The 17714-nt window shown below is 36.5% G+C and overlaps 1 protein-coding gene across 1 annotated transcript in view; it reads right to left on the reverse strand.

The window, feature by feature from the left end:
- Positions 1–337: 337 nt before the first annotated feature.
- The window catches only part of LOC107653281 (TBC1 domain family member 14-like), a 22763-nt gene continuing 5386 nt past the window's right edge, over positions 338–17714 (reverse strand). The window contains exons 3-13 of the mRNA XM_016439950.1: positions 13892–14591; positions 12698–12824; positions 8687–8802; positions 7158–7264; positions 5934–6020; positions 5632–5726; positions 5482–5553; positions 4802–4930; positions 4589–4698; positions 4245–4503; positions 338–2696 (exon numbers count right to left, since the gene is read on the reverse strand). Of these exons, the coding sequence (XP_016295436.1) occupies positions 2640–2696; positions 4245–4503; positions 4589–4698; positions 4802–4930; positions 5482–5553; positions 5632–5726; positions 5934–6020; positions 7158–7264; positions 8687–8802; positions 12698–12824; positions 13892–14591 (1859 nt within the window). The 3' untranslated portion in view covers positions 338–2639. The remainder of the gene's footprint in view (positions 2697–4244; positions 4504–4588; positions 4699–4801; positions 4931–5481; positions 5554–5631; positions 5727–5933; positions 6021–7157; positions 7265–8686; positions 8803–12697; positions 12825–13891; positions 14592–17714) is intronic.

Raw genomic sequence — 17714 nt, forward strand, 5'->3', positions numbered from 1 at the left:
TATGGGTCAAAATGATAGATTTTTCTTTTATGCCAAAAATCATTAGGATATTAAGTAAAGATCATGTTCCATGAAGATATTTTGTAAATTTCTTACCGTAAATATATCAAAACTTACTTTTTGATTAGTAATATGCATTGCTAAGAACTTCATTTGGACAACTTTAAAAGGCGAGTTCCTCGATATTTTGATTTTTTTGCACCCTCAGATTCCAGATTTTCAAATAATTGTATCTCGGCCAAATATTGTCCTATCCTAACAAACCACACATCAATGGAAAGTTTATTTATTCAGCTTTCAGATGATGTATAAATCTCAATTTAAAAAAAATTGACCCTTATGACTGGTTTTGTGGTCCAGGGTCACAAATGTGGGCACAGGTACATTGAACATCCTGCTGCCTTCATCTTACCGCCTGATTCTGTCAGTTCCCACATGAAACACTAACATAAATACATTGCACAATAACATTACTGTACTTCATTATTAACATTTCCTGTATTCCTGGATGGCCTATGCTCTTTTGAACAGAATTAATTGTTTATGGTGATGCACACACTCAAGTACTCACAATATAACATGAAGTTGTTTATATACACACACACACACACACACACACACGTCTTCTCTGTCATTACAACTGAGATTGTCTTCACTACTTTATTGTACATGAACTAAAACAGCTGAATGCACTGGACACATATAAAGTCTTTTAAGCTCTTTTTCTGAGTTATGTGCATAAGTTCATTCAAAACTTTGGTCTCAAAGCAAAAAAGAAAGCCATTAACTTAATGCTCCTGGTGCATGTCCCCCAGATATATAAATATTTTAAAACTGAGGGCAATGAATAATCAGATAATAATGAAAACAGCCAACATGAACAAAAAAACGAGTTCCTGGGGTTCCTATATGGTAATGAACAACAAACAAAACATGAAATGGCAGAGCATAGTTAAGATGACAGTGAGAATCTATGAAAAAAAAACAAATTAGCAAAGCAGCTTATTGCAGTAGTGTGGTTTAAACCACAAAAAAGGTGGGAGGTTTTCCTTTGATCACAGTGATCACAAAGCAGTGAAATCTCACCACATTATCTTGATAATATCTCAAGATAAACTTAAGATATCGAGTGCCTTTCAATATTCTGGTGCCTTAATAGCTTGTTTACATATTACCGTGTGTACATACAGTATACACACTTACACTCTCTGAAGATATGAAATTTAGGTCTTTTTTCTTCCCCCTCACAAAAATAATAATCCATTAACTTTACCATGCATTCTAATCAAGATAATAAATAAGCATCTGGATGTTTAACATGATACTGTCAATACTTCGCAGTGAAATATATTTACCAAAATGACTTTCACTTCTCTAAACTAAAAAAAAAAAAAGCTAAAAAAAAAAAACTGTTATTGCTGTTACACTATGGTTCCATAAATTAGGCCAGTTAAGTGCATGTTTACATGAAACAAGTAAAGACTATGAAGCATTATAACATGGTATTTCATAGATTTTGAATAATTAGATTTTGTCTGATTTTAAGTGTTGAATGTCAAGAGTAATTTACTGCAAGATCTAATGAAGACATTATGATGTCAAGCATAATGCGGAGATGAGCCGTATGACAGAAAACCACCACCATCTATGAACACATACTAAATCTTTCATCTACCTTCTTTTCAACACTTCAACCACCATGAGATCCAAGCTGCACCACAATGTTAAAGCCACATTCATTATGCTAAAATCCTGTTCTGTAGTCATGAACTCAAACCAAACTTTGTAACTGCAGAAACGCTAGTATTCCAGCATATTTGGTTTTAGACTGGCACAACACTTCCTATAAAAAAAAGAGAGGAAAAAAAGAAGAAAAAAAAAAGAGAGAATCCAGTAACAATTCCACAAACAGTATTCACTCAAATCTCTGAATAAAGACATTTGTAATACAGAGAACAGAAACACAGATTACAGACACATTACAGGGAGTAAGAGGTAGAATAAACAATAGTTCTTGAAAAGAAACTTAGATTAAAAAGTGTACAAAAGTCTTAGAAACAATGGTGGGATTCACTGACATTGCATCCTAGCAAACAAAATAATCTCGTCATGATTTGTGCACTTCTAGTTTTTTAAAACACTACCTTTGATATTCCAGGATTTTGAAGGATACTCAGAGGCCACCAAGAAAAAGAATCTCATTTCAAGTCAATATGCTTTCACAAGCGTTAAGAACTAAATATTAGAAACAAACAACAAATAAAAACAACCTTAGAAAACCACAGCAAAACATATATTATTTTATTTCGCTTAAATGGGAATGCCTTGTTTAAGCTGAGGGAGGCAGAAGGATAAAGCAGAAGAGAAAGGGTGAAGGGGAAAGTAATGAAAGGACACAGACATTAAATAATTTAGATCTTCACAAACTCACATTGCCACACCTAATTGAGAGTTGTGATGTGTTGCCTCCGTTCCAGCCCTGTGAGGTCAGTTTGTATGGAACTGGACATGTATGATGGCCACTGGAATGGATATTTTCGGATGTGGTACCAGAGGTATGCAGGAGTACCCATGCACAGTCAACATGAGTTTCTCTCTTAGTCTCTGTGAGGTGGAAGAGAAGACATGAGGATGCATCCTTAGTGTTTCAGTAGTGGACTGCCCCGGTCTTGTCCTTTCTGCAAAGCCTGAAGGACCTAGAGGTACAAAAGAAAAAAAGTAAAAAAAAAAAAAAAAAAACCTTTTAAAAATGAACAGCATTGTATCATTCTTCTATATATAACATTTAATCCTTTTCGAACTAAAATATAATTCAGAAAATATTTAGACCCTCTCATTTTTTTTCCACACTTTATGTTGCAGCCTTGTGCTAAAATGCTTTTAAATATATATATTTTTAAATAAATTTGCAGAGTTATTACAAATCTAGTGTTTGCTTTGTCATTATGGTTTATAAAGTGCACAAAAATGTGAAAAAAACAAAAAAAATAATTCAAAGCATTTTAGGATGCAACATAAAATCTGGAAAAAAGAAGTCTGAATACGTTTTAAATCCACTGTATATTCTTTTCAAAATTCTGGGGTTAGTGAGATTTATCTTGAAAGAAATAGATCATTTTATTTAGCAAGGACACATTAAATTGTCAAAAAAGGACAGTAAAGAGAGTTAAGTATAATGTTAAAATGATTTCCATTTCAAATCAAATCTGTTATTTTGAACTTCATCAATGAATCACGAAAGAATGAGTCACTGTTTCCAAAAAAATCTTAAATGATAATAAGAAATGTTTTTTGAGCACCAAATGATGCTGAAGACTGGAGTAATGGCTGCTGAATGTAATAATATTTCACAACATTATTTTTTTTTTCTTATGTATTTTTGATTGGATAAATGCAGCCTTGGGGAGCATTAGAAATGGGTTTGGGGTTGGTAACTTTTGAACATTAGTACTGTGTATATATATATATATATATTGTGACGAGTCAGCTGCCTCCCCCTAATTATCAGCATCACCCCATCCCTTAATCGCCGCCCTTCCCCAGGCTCCCGACGGGAGTGGGTGCGTGAGAGAGGAGGGGCGCTGAAATAGCCAGGGCTGGCGGCGTGTGATGGGGCACACCTGAACCGAATGGAGCCTCATCACCGCCGCTGTTTAAATGCCGAGCGCGACTCTCCTCGGGAGACCGGTCTCTTCCCCGTGCATGCACGCTGGTGTCCTCGTGAGTCCAGGAAGGGTGCATAGAGGGACTCCCATGCCGCCAGAGTCGTGAGCTGCCAAACCCACGGTCCGGACGAGAACCGCACCCATTACATAGCCGTCGGGCCAGGAGGCCAGGCCGTCTAGTTCCTTCAAGCACCGTGGGCCAAGGCGAGAAGGATGCAGCCATTGGAAGAAGCTGCCGCCCCTCGTGCCCCGGACTGGAGAGGGGAGCGTGTGCGGCCGCCGGACTCCGCCCCTTACCTGGACCCGTCCTTCCTGACCACTGCCCTTTCCTGCACGAACCCCGCAGCACGACGAGGACACCAGATCCCCTGTTTTATTTTGGACACTTTATTCCCTTTTCTGGACACTGTTTATTTTGTAAATAAAAGCCTCTCCGAGGCCTGACGCCACACCCACTGTGTCTGTCGTTTGCTCGTCCCGTGACAATATATATATATATATATCTCATATGGTTTAATAAGTATTCATTTTAATGCATGCAATGTGTTTATGTGTGATTGTTTAGAGAAAGATGCTCACTTGTGCCCATTTCTTGTTCTTGCTGTTCATGTTGATGGTGGTTATGCTGGAGAAAATCTCTTCGGCAGAGATGTAGTCCGGCAAGCGCGTCAGGAACTGAGCGATGTGGATGAAGTCCATGTGTGTGAGGATGTCCTCGTAAAGACGCAGAATCCCCAGTGCTGTGCGGAAGAGAAATTCCTCGCCATCACGACAGAACACGTCCCACACACGGCATGCAATGTCCAGTGGGAGTGATTTACTGTACAAGGTGAAGATCCTACACAGACAAAAGCAGATCTCTGATAAATAAATCTGTACCTCAGGAGCACATTTCTGACAGGACTTAAAAGTATCTCACTTACCAGTCAATTAAATAAATATCAGAGGACAGGCTGTTATTTTTAAAATGTGCAAAGAGCTTCGGTAGATTTTCTTCAAAGAACACTTCAAATGTTGCAAAGTATGTCAACATCTAAGGAAGAAAAATGACAGGAGCATATGAAGAGTTGCATAATAACTATTTTTTTTATTGATCGCACAACTTAAAAGACTTCAAGACTGCTCATAAAACTCACAAGGCTGTGGTCCACTCTGTAGAAAGCCATTTGACAAGGCTTGTTCAACAAATTGGCAAATGCAATGAAGGCATCAGCAGTGTTCATGTTGAGGATCAACACTGCTGCTATAAAGGACATTCCCTGCACCTACACAACAAACACATAACAGAGATAAATAAATGAGGATTTATCTTTAGCAAAAAAGCATCTATTCTTACCCCTAAAACAACATGCTTTACCCCTTAATGTCAGATCAGTGCTGCCTTTCTGTATTCACAATTTGAGAATCTGTATTCTCAATTGACCATTTAATTTTTCCAGTTTATAATACGACCTTTACACCTAGCATCTTTGTGGAGGTGTAAGTGCAAAAGCTCTTTGGCCAACAATTGACATTGTGGTCTATGAGCAGGATGTAAGAGCTGTGCAGCACACATTGCTCTGGCATTCTCACATGTGCAGCAGAATAAGGTCTAAGGCTCTGCAGATTACGTGCATAATAGCTGGAACAGAACAACTCATCATACTCCAGCAAACCAGCTGTACGACACAGCATCTCTGTCAGTTTCTGTTTTACTCTGTAAACATCTCTTTATATGAGTCAATACTCAAGCAGACTGAGGTTAAGGTGCAGAGTACATTTAAAAAAATATTAGACATCATTTAAACAATTAGATATCATAGTAAACCAGACTTACATATCCTACATCGGGACGATAGCAAGTGTAAGCTCCCAGAATGCTGTGTAATACATCATGGTATGGGCCTCCCTGAAAATAAACCCCAAAAGATAATGACACAATTGTCAGCAGATGATATAAAACACCAGAAACAGCAATGCAGCCTACCTGTTGAAAAATACAGAGACTGGGAAAGGTTCTGGAAATGTCTAATTTGATCAGTTCTAGACTGGCCTCTCGATCAGCATGAGACAAGCCTGTGTCTGAAAAATAAGCAATAATTAGTTACAAAAGGGCATTAAAGGATGCTGATGGAGGAGAAATAACAGAAAATGAAAAGAAGCATAATAAAAGAATAAAAGAACAAATAATGTTTGATATGAGATTAAAGAAGTTATTCCAGCAAAAGTGAGAGAAAAGAAACAAAAGTACCATGTGCTTGGAAAAATGGAAAAATGCGTAACCGTCACCTTCAGTCTCTGTTTCTGTAGCAGCCGTTGGGGCTACAAAGGCATTCCACTTTTCTTTGGCTCTTGCCAAACAGATATTATACAGCTCTGTTTAAAACACATACATACACAAATAATAATGTGTTATTTACATGTAAATAAGTTAATATTTTTTTTGTTACAAGTTATGTTTACATGTGTAAATCTAAAACCACTATTTGCTTTGTAATGATATAGTGATATAGTTAGGTTATTACATGTAACTGTTTTTAGGAATCAAATTTGCTTTTGGAAATCTGCTAAACTAGCGTTCCTGAACTCCAGGGATTTCACTCGTTTACTTAAATATAAAGTATAACTGCATTGTGTTTAAATACAGGGAATATTTCAACAAAAATTTAAAACTAAATTCTCATTATATAATTACCCAGCATGTAAAACTGTCTGTCTCGTCAAGAATCATTTGCTATTCTAAATTTTCATCTTTATTTTTCTACTCATGATTACAACAGATCACCATTGCAAAAAAAACATTTAAAGGGGTCATATGATGCGATTTCAAGTTTTCCACTCATTAAGTAAGGGGCATTACATTTCCGACGAGTGCTTGCGGTGTTTGGCCAATCACAATGCACTGGGTCAGCTGGCCAATCAGAGCAGACTGCGCTTGTCGGAAGGAGGGACTTTGTAGAAAACGAAGCGTTTGAGAGAGGCGGGGCATATAGGACCTACAATAATGTACAGTATTTGAAAAATAATGTGTTTTTTGAACATTAAAGCATGTCAACATATTCTGTTACACCAAATACACAAAATAATGATCTTTAAAAAAGCATCATATCACCCCTTTAAACCACAGCAGTTTTCGGTGCAGAGTTCTCACAGTGAACAACCACAAAAGCATGGTTATTACTACCTATAACGTCATTACCATTAGCATATGACAATGCATCATTCATGCTTTGCTTTAGATATGCTGTTCTCACAAAAGAAGGTTCAAGCTTGTTTACGACTGCAAATGTATGGTATACATTTGTGGGTTTTTGTTAAAAGTAAAAAATTGTGTCAGAGAAAATATTAAAATTAAACACCAATTAAACCACATCAAACCACAGGACACTGCTTGTGAAACACGATGAAGAAAATTTCGAATTAAAAAAATTGTGTCCAAAGTAGTCTTTTGTATGTGCTTATCCAGTATGTGTGAGGTGTATGTGATAAAGAATACATAAAACACATTCATACCATCTGTGATGTTCAGTTCATTGCCTATCGCTAAACTCCATACTTTGCCCCTCACACTGGGTGGCAGACCCTGCCACCATAAATCCCTCACCCGCTTGGATGAACACCTGGAATGGGGAAGAGAAGGACAGAGCAAAACAAGTCAATTAACAAGTCTAATGTGTGCAAATATTTTCAGGGAAACACACGGCTGAAGTAGTTCCAGGCAGGTCTTGACCGCATTAAGATGCACTTCGCTAAACGATTTCAGTTATTTCAAAGGTCCTTACAGCCTACAACAGCAAAAGAACCAAAACTCACAACGACACTGACCAAGCAAATAAATGTAGCAAACAACAGGATAAAAACGACAAAGTATTTCCATGTTTTTTGCCACAAAGTTACATTTTAATATGTACAGAAAGCACATACTCTTTCTCTTTCACATACACACGTTGTAAGTGCTGCTCTGACGATTTTATCAGTAAAATAGCTCAGCACCTTAAAAGCTACATGTCATTTCTCACTAGCGAGTAGGGTTGGGTATCGTTTGAATTTTATCGATTCAGATTCTGCTTATCGATTCAGATTCTTTTCGATTCCCAGTTTCGATTCCAATGTGATTAAATGATGATATCAAACATTTATCCTGTGTCTCTTTTTTGCAAATCATTTATTGTAGCTGAATACCATGAACAAAAATCAACAGGCTACATAAAAACTGGACTCTTTAAGAGCTGTTTGTGTGCAAAATAGAACTGCATGATTCTGGATAAATTTAGTTTTTGTGGTTAGGAAGTTGTGGTTCTCTCCTGATTTTGAAGAAAAAACATTAGACAACTAAACAAAATCACATGTAATTTATGAATTAATGATTAAATGACTCACTCAAGAAACTTTGGAGTGCTTAGATTAGCGAGTAAGGTCCTGGCAGATCGCAGATGAAGATGAAAGAAAAAAAAAAAAAAAGCGCATAGGAATCGATAGGCGGAATCGAAATTTTAATTTGACAACAAGTATCCGATTCCTGACCTTAAGTATCCGATTCTGGAATCGGAATCGATTTTCGATTCCCAGCGCTACTAGCGAGGTAATAGCGACATTGTTCATGAAGCAGATAAACTTACAGTTTCTCTATTAATAGAGACGCGTCTGTCAAACACTGTACAGATCTGACTTAGGTAATTCACACATGCTTAATTTCTCTTTTTTTTCTCTCTAAGCATATTTTAATTGTTACGTTGTTTATTTCATTTTTGGACTTTCAGCCACTTTTATGTTTTATTCACAGGGACAGCAGAGAGATTATCGGATATAATAAGGATAAGAGCTGTATCTCATTCAAATGCACACTGCTCACATGAGCACCTAAGCTCAACACTTCTAGTCCATGTCTCTCAATTGGTCAATGGATCTCTTGCCAAATGTTACTCTTCATAGAATGTTTTTGACTACTCTATTATCTATGGTCAGTTATTTAATTATATGGAATGTCAAGAATGTTTGTTTGTGTAATATATTGTGTCAATTAATTTTGTGTGTAGACTCACATGCTTTGCCAGTTGGGTAATATCTCCTGACTCCAGGTGAGAGCAGCATTGCCAACGCTTTCCTCATGTTTACACCTGTCCTCTAGTTGTTTTTTCCGTTTCTGGGCCTCTTTCAGCCAAAAAATGTCAGAGGTAAATCAATAACAATTACATGAACAATATTTCAAATGTGATTTATGAGATTTGTTGTATTTTGAATCCAATTTTTCTTTGTAAAAGGTAAAACATCTATCATACGGATTTCAAAGTTAAGAATTCATTAGTCTGAATATACATCGAACCAAAAACTATCATAACATCTTAGTTGATAATTCAGTATACTTTATTTTTGACAAAACATCCCATGTTTCGGTAGTGACTGCACATTTTCGGTAGTGACAGTAATGCTTTGGAAGAGACCACATCACATTACAGAATTTTAACTTGCATACTAAAATACTAAAAATTTGCATAACTGTACTATTTTTTTCCCCCAAATATGAGGATTATGTGTTCCCTTTTGTCACTACCGAAACAATGATGACATGTTTCAGTCATGACAATTTTATGGGATAACACCCAAAAAACAACAACAAAGATGTCACTACCAAAACTCCACCAAATGTTTCGGTAGTGACAATTTTAGATACTTTTGAACCCATCTCAAAGATGCTAATCAGCACATAGTTAGCTAGCACAGTTCTGAACAGTTGTACATGCATACTAATTAAATATGGAAAAACTCCCAAAAAAGTGTGCTTATTTGCAGAAAAGAGGTGTTCGGTAGTGACGTTACACATAGACTTTTCAGACTTTTGAGCACATTTACCTCAAAATGATGGGGTCTACCTACTCCCCTGTAGCTATGAGAGAAAGACACATAAATATTTCCTGATCATAAATGTAGGGGTGTAATTAATTTCAGTCTCAGTCAATAGACTAAAACATACACGGTTTCGGTAGTGACATGAAAATGCGGGATACATTTTTTATTTTTTTTTACATAGTTTCATAATTTACAAAGAAAATATAAAACAAATATTTTTTAAACTTTACTTTTTAAAATAATCAAAAATATATTTTTTAAAAACAATGGAAAAAATACAAAAAATTCTATATTTTCATAAGTTGAAATTTAGGGGTTAGGGTTCGGGACAGCCACCTCCCAATTGAAAGTACCCAATAAATGATGATTTTATATATATATTAAGCTTACTAATATTTTAAATATTATTGTGGGTTTCAATAGAGAATAGAATGCTCTTAGTAAACGTCTAAGATTTGAATACTTAAATGCTTTTTAAATGTGTTTTTTGGTGGTGGGACAGCAGTTTGGACCAATTCTGTAGAATAGTGCATATAGTCCAAAGAATTGAAACAAATAATACACTTTTAAACAGTTAAAGGCTAGTTGGAAGAATCTCACAAAAAGGTTCAGGTCATTCACCACAAAAAAAAAAAAAGGTAAAAGGTTTTTTAATATTTGAATGAAATAAAATGCATAAACCAAACAACAGATACTACAATGAAAAATAACCCTTTACAATTAATTTTGTTAAATCACAATTTTTTCCCATACTGTATTGAGATGATTTTGGATTACAGCAATGAGGCTTAATCATCCAGAAAATTATCATTAAAGAATACATTTCAAGGCATTAGGCATAAGAACTTATAGGAACTAATGCCTTAACAAGGTTTTAACATCCAGCGTTTTGCCACACAATACTTTTTTCACAGCCGGCACAAGTGGAAGCAGAAGTTCTCAAACCAGCAGGAACTGTAAAAATAACGGTCTTTGCAATCACAATGTGTCATGATAGGCCCAAATGGAATCAGAACAACTTGCTTCTGTTATAGTATTTGTGTTTCTTTACAAAGTCTCATGTCACACTGTACACACTGAATAAGTAATCTGTACTCTTACTCTGCATCCATCTTTAAATTCCCAGATTCTGAAGTAATCTGTCTGATCTGTATATCTGAACAAAATGACGATAGAGAAATACGTTTTATTTATGCAGTCAGAAAGCACACGCTATCGCTCATGAGTGAATATAAATATTTAATTTGACCCCACGCTGCACTCTCTCAGAGATAAAACTAGACAAAATGACCTACATTCCAACTCTGAGCCAAATGTGTACAAGAGAAGGACATTAAATGAAATTAGACGAGGAACTCCTAATTAGTTTTAAGAGTGAAAGTGGGACAGCAAACCAAAGAAACAGGATGACAATATAATAAAATATAATAACAAATGTGCTCACACATAAACACCAGGTACACCTGCTACGAAAGCATCGTCATTTCCTCCCTATTATGCTCTTTTTTCTATTCTTCCTCATTCTCCTCACCTTTTCTTTTTTAAATCAGACAGGAAACAATGAGGGGGGAAAAGGAAAAAAAATAAAAAATACGACATGAACTCACCATGAACGCCGCAGTGCTGTTGAGACATTCAGAATCCAGTGTTTCAGACACAACACTCTACACCATTGCTGTACTTCCACAACTACAAGCTTAAGTGCCTTGCAGACCGAAAGGCAAGGCACAACAGCAGAGGAAGACCACAAGGAATATGGGACACACCCTGAGGAACAGTAGCATGATACTACTGTGCCCCTGCTCCTCTGCTGTTATTGCTGTCTCACTCCTGCTAAGTTACTTGACAGTTTTTCCTTGCCCTCTTTCTCTCTATTACTCCGTCCTAACAAACATGCACCCAAACTGGGAGGCACTACATCAGAGGGATGCAGAGGATCAGACTTTGTCCCGTGCTCCTGCTGTGTCCATAGGTGTGTGTGTGTGCATGCTAATACTACTCGTCATCATCACAGTGCTGAGAGGATCCATGATTTACAGGCAGCCATACTAATTGATTGGAGCACAAGGCTCTCTGCACTGCAGTCTCATGTGATCAGTGCGCTCTGTGCTCTGCTGTGCATGTCTGAGTCATGTACGAAGATGATAAATTATCTGCTTTACGTGGCCTGTGTGTCATCAGTTCTCATGAGCTTTCACTGATTCAAGTAAAATATATCAAGAAACATCCTAACAACACTGTCAAACCATCCCACACATTTTAGTCCCTTAAGACTTTACATTTAAAGCAAGTAAATGGCAGCAGGGAGAATATTGCAATGTTTAAAGTCAAAAACACTGAGGCAGGACAGAAGCACATAATATTAAATTAATCTTAACTCATCTCTTCCTATAAGCCACTGCTACAGAGCCTAAATAAACCAGCAACTCTAAACCTGTCACCCAATACCTCGATCTTCCATTACAGCTGCAGAGAACAAAAGCAAGAGATAAAGGCAGGAGTTGGATGTGGGTGAAATCTAGATGGACACGGGGAGGCAGAATCATGGGGTTCAAATTACCTAAAGCAAACTGCAGGCCTGCACACTGGAAACAAAGCCCCATTCAAAACAATATCAGAATAACTCTGCATTTGATTGATTCATGCATAATGAATCAAAGTGAAAAATCTAAAACTAATACACACAAATCTTTAAACATGTAGCCGAAATGCTTCATTGTTAAAATATTTTCTTCCAGCTGAGAAAAACATTCATGGGTTGATTTCCCCAAAACGAGAAACGGAAATTTAAAGCAGTCATGGGAGGAAAGTGTTGCCATGCACATTTTTGACATCAACTTAATGGCAAGATTGCGAGGAGACGCGTGACAAATAAAAACAACATGTGTTCTTAAATTGGCTCAAAATATCAAACATGTTTGATATTCTCAGACTGGACATATTCTGAAGCTAAAAAAAAATCTGTCTGTGCCCAACATTCAATACTGTTTCAATACATTTCTGACTGTCCCAAAACCTGCAGACTGGTTCTGACTTTCTATAGCCCCATACTCAATGAAGGGTACATTATAAAATAAACTGAAAACAGAAACTATTTTTTCACAATTTCGGCACAACCTTACTACATGAAAAAGCACTCAAAAATCAGGTACATTGCATTTTGACCTCTTGTAAGATCTTGTATGAGTGCAGGTGTGTGAACGTACCTTTTGCATTTTCCTGGAGTCTTTGGTTGAAAGTTCTTTATGTGGAACTTTACCAAACAGCTTCCAGCCAGGCTCTCTCTGTTCTTCCAGTACACCCGCTTCCTTCATTCTCTTAGCAAAAAGACTCCTTACAAATATAGAAAAGAAATAAAAGGACTGAGTTAACAGAGTGCTACGTCTACTGAAAATGACCTTCAAGTTTTTTTTTGTCTTTTCATTATTTTTAAGCAATGCGAATTCCACAAAGAGACACTTTATTATTATAATAGCACTTTTCACTAAATACACAGAACAGAGAGAGAAACTGAAAAGAATACTGCACTACAGTGGAGAGTGAGGCAGAAGGAACAAACATTTGAGCTGTTTTAAGATCAAGAAAAGCTTCAAGAAAGTCTGTGATGCAGAGATAAGGAATCATCTTTTTATGGAATTACCTTTCCATCTCATCAAAGGAAAGGTAATTCTGAGGCATGTGCCACAAGTTGAGAATGATCACCCACAGCACAAAGGACAGTGATTTGAGTGGATGATAGAGAACAAGCCGAGGTCCAGGTAGTGATGAGCTCTATTAAATATGAAGGACCTAAGCCACTTAAGACCTTTTGAGCACTTAACTCCACGCTATTCAGTGGCGCCTGAACATTTTTGTTCTGCAACCCATTTTTCAGGTTCTAAAATGCTTGTGAAACAAATACATGAGCGTTTCAGCAGCACTGAAACTGATATGGTTGATGATGGTGATACAGAAAATGATGGGAGTAAAAAACTGAAGTATATCATAGTTATATCAAGTTATATCAAATACTGCATATCATAGCCGGATTGGGGCCTGCAAGTAAAAAATATGAAAATTAAATCACCGGTGATGAGAAACACCAGTACACCCTATAATCAGAAGTTGAAATAGAAAGATTAAAAATGTATGAAAAGTGAAAAGGTGTTGCCAAGAGTATTGCAGAATTCCAGCGGAAACACACATGAAAAATTTTAAATGTATAAAATTAAGTTATTAAATTACATAAAAAAATGAAACAATGATAAAAATGTTAACAATGTGAATAATATTAATGCAACATTATTTGAAAGGCAAAATTTCGTCAAGTTTACACAATAAGCAAACCATGATACTACTGAACAAATCAGTAGTTTCTTGGTGTGAATTTAACAACATTACAAATGCAAATGCTACAATACTTGTGGAAGAAGCTGGCGAGTGGACCCAGTCTCTTGGGTCTAGCCTCATGTGGTGTAGAGACCCCCACAGGTTGCCGTTGTGGGCTGCTCAGCTTGCCGTGTAGGTCAGTAGGAGATGAGAGTGAATTGTCACAACGGTGCAAGACATCTTCATTCTCAAATGTAACAACGGCGCTGGACTCGGATGTAACCATGAAGTCTAGGAAGTCCTCATTACTGACTGACAATGTGGCAGAAAACTCGGTACTTAAACTGGAAACACTGCACACTGAAATTTCATCACTGCGGTTCAAAGTACCCTTGCCTGCCGCACTGGAGAGCCCACTTGCACCATAAAGATGTACCAAATCAAAGTCACAACGTGGGAAGGTGGAAGACTTGAGTATAGAGTTATCTGAAACATCCAAGTTTAGTGTTGCCGGATTATCATCATGTGGCGGTGGAACCACCAGCTCAGCAGTGGTGACTCGAGCATGAATGTGCTCAGGGGGGTTAATCTCAAGGGTGGGGATTCCAGAGTCCTGAGAGGCCAAGCTGCTGCGATCCTCATCACATGTGCCATTAAAGGGAGTGAATGACTTGTAGCTGAGGGAGACATGTGGCAGCTGAGAGTCTGAGGTCATGTGATGGTTGACATGGTTTTGGGTGAGAGGCAAACACTGGTTGTGTGAAGAGTTGCTGAACGATGAGACCTGGGAATCTAGAAAGACAAATAACAAAAGTAAATCAGTCCTTATGAGGAAAAAGTTAACCTGTAAGTCATATGGGTGTTTCGTCTCCTTATAGAAAATAAACTTTTTTTCTTAACCAACAAATGTCATTTCCACTGCATCAGATTACATACAGTATTTCATTCCTGCAACCCTCTATGGACACCTTGGCAATAGAATCGCCATTGGCTAGTAAACTTTTTACTTTACTTACCAGACTTTATCATGAAGGCATGGGAATATAATAAAAATACATTTGTAAAAAAGTTTTCAGGACAGTTTTTGCAATAAATACCATTTCTGCTTATGACCTTATCTTACAAATATCTCAGGGTAACATGGACAGAAATCAATTGTATCCTAGAAACTCAGGGAAAATTACACCCTACACTGTAAAAAAAAAATCCATAATTCCCTCAACCTTGAAACATGAAACAATGCAATGCATTATTCAAAATACAGGTAAAATCAATCCGGAAAATTACTTCATATTATTAGTAAATTGGGCCCATGTTAATGTTAATTTTCCATTAGGTTACAGGTCTGTGCTCTCAGCCCACACTATATTCCCCATGTGTCAATATTCCAGGTAAAAACATTCTGAAGAGTGAAAAGACTCGATGTGCATGGCTGGGTAAACACCTCTCCGAGTCTTCCCTCAGTAAAACAACAACACAACAACCTCTCATCACACTAACTCGCTGACCAGCTTTTCTCTACATAATAGAGTGACATGAAAACTTCAGTGTGCAGGAGTAGAGAAAGCAACCTGAAACCAGACCAAAAAAAAAAACCCCAAAGACCTGAGGAAACATCACGTCAACACTCCCTCCAACTCAACTTTGAGATAGCTGTCCTCAAACATCCTTGATAATCTAGTGGACAATATCTTCCATCAAAATTGGACAAAAATAGCTTTTTGACTAAATGAGGATAGAGGAAGAATGATTGGGGTGCATATGTCCTGAGTACATCACAGTAGCACATCAACAGGACATCAAAAACAAAGTGGAAAATAGAACATCAGCTCAAAACAAAAAAGATGAACAAGAATGTTTATATTGTGCCCGATACGTTTGAAAAATATATAATGGGAGAGGCGATGGATAATACGAGCTCTACTGGTTCTCCCCAATTGAATATGGTTCAGTGTGTGTAACAGGTGTGTGCACCTGCTCATCTACTGCAAAAGAAACAAACAATGTGCATAGAATCTACAAACCATTATTGGATTGTGGACAGAACATGCTTTAAGAAAGCCGTGAAATCTACAATTGAGTGCAATCAGTAACTGCAGCTTTTGACAGGACAACAATACTTTAAAAGCCCAACAATACACACCTTAAACAATAACAGCGCTTTCGTAATTTCAAAAGTGACCCAGCCCATACATTTCTCAAATTCACTTTGAGTTTTAAGGTTACTGTGTTCCTGTAGTCAAAGAGAACTTTTGTAAATTATTTATTTAATTTATTTTCCAAATTAATAATTAGCTCTTTCAACCAAATCATACAGAACTACTTCATTGCTCTATGAGCTGATGTGCTGTTAATGCTTGTAAAATACCATGAAATTGTTGTTCTCTGATGCAATCCTTCATAAGGCAATCAGCATCCTCTGAATTAAATATACATAGAAACAGAAATTCTAATGTTGTTAGAAACTACTTGAAGTTTTGAAAGAAATAAAGGATAAGGATCAGATTAATCAGCCTGTTCAGATAATTATACAGACATACAAGAAAGGTATGAACAGAACAGTATCCAATTTTATATAGAGGGATAAATAAATCTAGGAAACTTTCAACAGACTATATAAGATTAAAAAGGGAAAAAGAAGTAGGCATTACCTTGACTCAAGACCAGTGGGCTAAAATATGTGTTATATCACATACCTCTACAAGCTCAAGAATGTGGCATGAGTTCTGCTGGAAAAAAATGTGATTGGATTTTTTATTACACTGAGAATTAAGACATTACAAACGAGGGATCTCCACCCATGTTGGAGGAATTGTGGGATGGAGGAGGCACGTCATACACATGTATTCTGGCAGTGCTCAAAGAGGAGTAGTTTTTGGGAAGTTGTATGGTCTACTATTACCAGTATTTTTACTGTCAGTATTCCCAAGTCATTTGAAGGTTTATATTTGAGGGATATCCCTAATGAGGTTGAAAGGGAGGATAGATATGTTTAAGGTATTATTGATAAGTAAAAAGGCTGTAACCCGGAAATGGTACAAAGAGGATCCACCTACGATAGAAGAGTGGTTGAAAATAGCAACAGAGGCCAAAGAAATGGAAAGGCTCATATATATACTCCGATTACAAAAACAAATCTTTGAGAACAAATGGAGGAAATGGTTAGCTTTCTCCTCTGTAGAATAATGGTCTATATTTGAAAACGTACATGAATATGGATGTCACGTATTACTGAAAGAATATGTGTGTGGCAACCTTTGTTAATGTTGCTGTTGTTGGTGTAATTTTTTATATATTTTTTTGTATTTTATTTTCTTTTGTATTTTTTGTCTCCATGCCCTGTAGTTAATTCCGAAGAAAAGTCAATAAAAATTAAAATAAAATAAAAAACTACTTGAAGTTAATCATTACTAATAAGGACAAAACAAGGAAAAGGTTAAAATCTCTCAAATTTATATTCCCTTAATCTAATCATTCAATTTTAACATAATATCTCCCATTTTAATTAAAGAGTGCACCAGTCAGGCTCCTGGAAGTAAAAATCCCATTGACAACTTATAAACCTTTAAAAAACAGACCTACTGTAATCTACAAGATTGTTAATAAATGGTATAATATTTCAATTTAATATTTTTAAATAATTGTGTTCAACAGCAGAATGCCAGGTGGAAAACTACATTTAAGCATGATTCTGCCAAAAAATGTCCACTAATCGGAGAATTGCCCACTCAGTCCCCTGAAGCACTTCAAATGACTGTCAGGTTTCAAACGACTTAAATATTTGTATGCATAATATGCATGTTTTGCAAAGAAACAAAACACACACATAAATATATAAACAATTTTTTTTATATACATATACATATATGTATATACATATATACATATATATACACATATACATATATACATATA

This window comes from Sinocyclocheilus anshuiensis, unplaced genomic scaffold, assembly GCF_001515605.1.
Source record: "Sinocyclocheilus anshuiensis isolate Anshui unplaced genomic scaffold, SAMN03320099.WGS_v1.1 scaffold219, whole genome shotgun sequence".
Taxonomy (NCBI): Eukaryota; Metazoa; Chordata; class Actinopteri; order Cypriniformes; family Cyprinidae; genus Sinocyclocheilus; species Sinocyclocheilus anshuiensis.